This window comes from Clytia hemisphaerica, unplaced genomic scaffold (genome assembly GCF_902728285.1).
Source record: "Clytia hemisphaerica strain Z4C2 unplaced genomic scaffold, Clytia hemisphaerica genome assembly, whole genome shotgun sequence".
Classification (NCBI taxonomy): domain Eukaryota; kingdom Metazoa; phylum Cnidaria; class Hydrozoa; order Leptothecata; family Clytiidae; genus Clytia; species Clytia hemisphaerica.
In genome coordinates, this window is record NW_027103793.1 from 148,215 (window position 1) to 153,809 (window position 5,595).

The 5,595-nt window shown below is 35.2% G+C and overlaps 1 protein-coding gene across 1 annotated transcript; it reads right to left on the reverse strand.

The window, feature by feature from the left end:
• Nucleotides 1-3,013: 3,013 nt before the first annotated feature.
• LOC136806252 (uncharacterized) lies at nucleotides 3,014-4,548 on the reverse strand. The gene is made up of 3 exons (XM_067062809.1): nucleotides 4,514-4,548; nucleotides 3,950-4,029; nucleotides 3,014-3,258 (listed from the first exon to the last, which is right to left on the reverse strand). The coding sequence occupies exons 2-3, from the start codon at nucleotides 4,014-4,016 to the stop codon at nucleotides 3,014-3,016; spliced, it is 312 nt and encodes a 103-aa protein (XP_066918910.1). The 5' UTR covers nucleotides 4,017-4,029; nucleotides 4,514-4,548.
• Between the last annotated feature and the right edge of the window lie 1,047 nt (nucleotides 4,549-5,595).

Genomic DNA, 5,595 nt, shown 5'->3' on the forward strand with positions numbered 1-5,595 from the left:
GATTTGTAATTTGCGGAATCTCATTCCGCAGATTACTAATCTACGGAATCTTGTAATAACTCCCGACGGCGTTATGGTATAAGCTTCAAATTTTCGAAGCACGTTCGTATCAATGAGGGGCTGTTTTGTAGCAAATTTGGGGTTCTGAAACTCATTGGTTTGTGAGTTACGAGTACTTCGAGTTTTGCCTTGACCAGCCTAGGCAAGAGTGTATTACGTAGTCTTATGTTTTTCCACCGTAAGTCTCGCTTATATCATGTGTCAGACTTGATTTTTGGCACGCATTTCCATATTTGTTGAGGGCTTCTTTGTGCAAAATTTGGGCTTGTAAAACATATTGGTACGGGAGATACAACGATTTTGAGTTTTTTTCAACAAGGGCTGTTAGAGTTCCTTACGTGATTTTACGTTATTCCGTAATAGCTGCCGTTAACGACCTTTTCAAATGCTCAAATTTGGCACAGAACAGCATCTTATGGATTTCGAGACGTGTGCAAAGTTTGGTTTGAAATAACCAATTCCTTCGAGAGTTATTAGCAGATTCCGTAGATTTGTAATTTGCGGAATCTCATTCCGCAGATTACTAATCTACGGAATCTTGTAATAACTCCCGACGACGTTATGGTATAAGCTTCAAATTTTCTATGCAAGTTCGTATCAATGAGGGGCTGTTTTGTGGCAAATTTGGGGTTCTGAAACTCATTGGTTTGTGAGTTACGAGTACTTCGAGTTTTGCCTTGACCAGCCTAGGCAGGAGTGTATTACGTAGTCTTATGTTTTTCCACCGTAAGTCTCGCTTACATCATGTGTCAGACTTGATTTTCGGCACGCATTTCCATATATGTGGAGGGCTTCTTTGTGCAAAATTTGGGCTTGTAAAACATATTGGTTCGGGAGATACAACGATTTAGAGTTTTTTTCAACAAGGGCTGTTAGAGTTCCTTACGTGATTTTACGTTATTCCGTAATAGCTGCCGTTAACGACCTTTTCAAATGCTCAAATTTGGCACAGAACAGCATCTTATGGATTATGAGACGTGTGCAAAGTTTGGTTTGAAGTAACCAATTCCTTCGAGAGTTATTAGCAGATTCCGTAGATTTGTAATTTGCGGAATCTCATTCCGCAGATTACTAATCTACGGAATCTTGTAATAACTCCCGACGGCGTTATGGTATAAGCTTCAAATTTTCCATGCAAGTTTGTATCAATTAGGGGCTGTTTTGTGCCACGTTTGGGGTTCTGAAACTCATTGGTTTGTGAGTTACGAGTACTTCGAGTTTTGCCTTGACCAGCCTAGGCAGGAGTGTATTACGTAGTCTTATGTTTTTCCACCGTAAGTCTCGCTTACATCATGTGTCAGACTTGATTTTTGGCACGCATTTCCATATTTGTTGAGGGCTTCTTTGTGCAAAATTTGGGCTTGTAAAACATATTGGTTCGGGAGATACAACGATTTTGAGTTTTTTTCAACAAGGGCTGTTAGAGTTCCTTACGTGATTTTACGTTATTCCGTAATAGCTGCCGTTAACGACCTTTTCAAATGCTCAAATTTGGCACAGAACAGCATCTTATGGATTTCGAGACGTGTGCAAAGTTTGGTTTGAAATAATCAATTCCTTCGAGAGTTATTAGCAGATTCCGTAGATTTGTAATTTGCGGAATCTCATTCCGCAGATTACTAATCTACGGAATCTTGTAATAACTCCCGACGGCGTTATGGTATAAGCTTCAAATTTTCCATACAAGTTTGTATCTATGAGGGGCTGTTTTGTGTCGAATTTAGGGTTCTGAAACTCATTGGTTTGTGAGTTACGAGTACTTCGAGTTTTGCCTTAACCAGCCTAGGCAGGAGTGTATTACGTAGTCTTATTTTTTTCCACCGTAAGTCTCGCTTACATCATGTGTCAGACTTGATTTTTGGCGCGCATTTTCATATTTGTGGAGGGCTTCTTTGTGCAAAATTTGGGCTTGTAAAACATATTGGTTCGGGAGATACAACGATTTAGAGTTTTTTTCAACAAGGGCTGTTAGAGTTCCTTACGTGATTTTACGTTATTCCGTAATAGCTGCCGTTAACGACCTTTTCAAATGTTCAAATTTGGCACAGAACAGCGTCTTATGGATGTCGAGACGTGTGCAAAGTTTGGTTTGAAATTACCAATTCCTTCGAGAGTTATAAGCAGATTCCGTATATTTGTAATTTGCGGAATCAGTTCGGAACTAAAAGTTTTTCTGTCGTAACATCCGTTTACGTAGGTTATTAGAGTTGATTTTTTTTGTGAAGGTGCATCTGTTAGTTGGTAATATGTATGCTAAATTTAGTTGAAAAATATTCATTGGTTGGAAAGATATGAGCAAATTCCGTAGATTAGTAATTTGCGGAATGAGATTCCGCAAATTAAAAGGCGGAATCTGATTCCGTAAATTACAATAAGCCCTTTTTTACGTGTTTTTTACACTTTCTGAAAAGTGAATTTTGACTTTAAAAGCTCATAAGTAGAGAACAAATTGGTCAAATTTAAGAAGTGATGGCTCAAATTTTAAGTTAGGATATCTACTTTCTAAATATCAAAATTCCAAGCACTTTGGGACATTTGTTCGGCCTCAAGACGTCGAGAAACGTCTGAACTTTTTCGTGGGTCACCCGGTAATTTAGGCTATTTTTCTCCCCAAAATTTTATCCGGACAAACAAATCAACGGCGCATCATAGCTTCGCTATTGGCAAGTTTAGAAAAATAAATTTATAAGAACTTGGAAATATTGACTTCTAAATGTTTATCTCCTTTAGCTCCAATTTTTTAGTGGAGGATGAGTGGGCGAGGGGTGGGATTGGTTCTTGAGGCAAGAAAGTGCATGTGTAATCACTTAGAAGAGCTAAACTTCCAGCTGGTTTATTTATTCGTTAAGATTATTTCTCATACTCGCTCTGCAATAGAATTATTACTTTGCTTTCTGATCTGTTCTGATTACTAGTTTGTGGGCAACGTTCTAACACAACTAACTCAGCAAACTCATCTTTCACATCTTTTATTAAGCCGGAGCTTCCAGCGCAGCTGGTTTATTGGAAGATTGTCATCAAGAATTCTTGCTATTTGAGCTTTGATGGAATCTCTCTTTGCATTCATTCGTTGCAATTGGCTGTCCAAAGAATCTTTTTGTTTGGAAATTCTTCCCATCTCGACATCATTGCGTTGTCCAATTGTGACGAGGCGTTCGATCTCCTCTCCTGCAGCTTTTTTATCTGCTTTTGATTTGCCTTAATATAAATCATTAAAGTAATTATTAAAAATTAAAAAGAGTGTTTGATTTAATTATACACGTTTTTTTTTTATAAGAACGTCAAAAATTTTCGAAGCCTTCGGATGTTCTTAGTTTTTTGGATTTGAAGCCTAAAAATGTTCTTAAAATGTTCTTATTTTCAGCATTTTTTGAGCATTTTGATGTAATTTCTTAAAAAAATGCATGTTTTTAAGTCTCCAAAGCCTTAGAATGTTCTTAGAATGTTCTTAAACTTTTGGGCCTCGAAGCCTTATGTTCTTATATAGTTTGTTCTTATAAAAAAAAAACGTGAAAAATTTAAGCCAAGAGGCATTGTTAGAATTTTTTTCTATCAGTTTGTTATATTTTTTTTACCGAAAGACTTATGCTTAATATTCTGAAAGCAGGTCGAAATTTTTGGTAGATAAACCAATGAAAAAGTTCTTTTACTTTAAGTGGGCACTTTTTTTACGTAATATTACTCAACCAATATGATTCAATTTTGGTACCTCGCTATTGTTTAAAAGATGTTTCCGAGTACTGTACATTATAAACTTTAGTAAAAATGGTATTTCGAAAAAATTTCAATTCAAGGGTTCCTTCAAGTTGATTACATTATTAGTTATTACACATTTAATAAAGCGAATAGACTCTAATTAATAATTATAAAAATTTACAAAATCTCTTACCTTCAACTTCTGTATTAATAAATGCAACCATCAAGAAGACGGCAAATGCAAATTTCATATTCATCATTTCTGCTTGCAACCTGAAAGAAAATTAAAGTCAGTCCCAAGTTTTCAACAATTTTAACAATATTCGAACAGTGACTTAAGTCACGAATTGTGGTGCAGAACTTTTCGTATTAAAATTAAAAATCAAAGTAAAATTTAGTAAATTTTTTCAACTAAAAAGTCAACTAATTATGAGACACTTTTCAGCTGGTAAAGCTAATTATAACTAAGGCTTAACTCACCTCTCACACCTCCCAAAGATTATGCCCCCGACAGGTCAGATGTGCCATATCTTGATAAGAAATCCTACCTAGGTTATGTGACATTACAATAGAATTTCAGCACATGAATAATCATAAACCTCCCGGATTTTCAAAAACAATAGCAACAATAATTTTTTGCAATATTCTTTTTTTTGCTTCAAGGAGCTTAAAGCACACGAAGTCTAGGCCTTTGGGCTTTATAAATCTCTGATTAAGCCCCTAAACAAAGAAAGGTGTTTGAAAAAAAATTACATACCAAATATGCTTTGAGTAAGTGCTGATGCTGGTGAGTTCTGGTGATGAGTGATTTTAAAATATTAAAAATTCGAAAAATCACTGGCATTGGAAAACAATAGACTTCATTTGCATGATATAGAGAAAGCAACTTGTCATCATAGTATAAGAAAGCCGCGGCTGGAATATGTACCGCATTGTCTTTTCAGTTAATTGCTGTTCCATCTCTGTCTCCGAGCTTTCGGAGCTTTATAAGAACATAAAGATGCTCAGTTTATTAGTGGTAGATAGTTTTTGAAATTTTTCTCTTATTTTCCTTCACAAAAAGTTTTTTTGTTGCTAGATATTTTTGAATCTATACCCAATAGAACACTTGAACTAATTTTGGACATATTTTATGGGTATTTTGTGGAAACAATAGTTTTTTGCTAAAATTGAAATTATAAGAGCTATATTCAAGATGACAACTTTCCTGCCAGTTTAAATGATAAATTTTGAAGGTGCTGGCCTGAAATTTTCACAGTATTATCTTGATGTACTTTTTCATTGATTTCTTAAAAGATTTCACTGAAATATTGCGAAGGCATTTCGAGGCACCTCATTTTTTTTTGAGTTCTTTCAGTCCAGCCATTTTGTGCTTGTTTAAATTTCTTATTGTTGATCTTTCCTGCACAATGATATTATAATGCAAGTGTATTATCAAGGGCATATCAGTAATATCTAAAACGCACTGCGAAGTAAGTATTAACTACGAACTAATAAAGTTTACCATTAAAGATGCTACACTACTTATTTCTTGATCAACAAATAGTCATTAAATACGACAGAGATAGAACAGTAGCAATTCAAATGTTATCATTCCAGCCGCGGCTTTCTTTCCTATGTTGTCATGATATAACTTTCTCCAAATAAGGTTATAACGAAGATTTTGATGAACAATAGACTTTAACGACACAAAGTCAGACGTCGAAACAACAATAGCTGGTCTAGCTGATTGAGGTGTGCAAGAAAATCCAAATAGTTGTGTATTAATAGAACAAGCATCCGTAAAAATAATCTAATGTATACTCGTCACCATAGTTGTGTTGTGACAAGAAATGCGTT

Bases quoted from the DNA above. Each gene is read 5' to 3' on its own strand.
- LOC136806252 (XM_067062809.1), bottom strand. From the start codon at position 4,016: ATGATGAATATGAAATTTGCATTTGCCGTCTTCTTGATGGTTGCATTT. The intron at 3,259-3,949 runs GTAAGAGATTTT...ATTTATATTAAG, and splicing joins TATTAATACAGAAGTTGAAG to GCAAATCAAAAGCAGATAAA.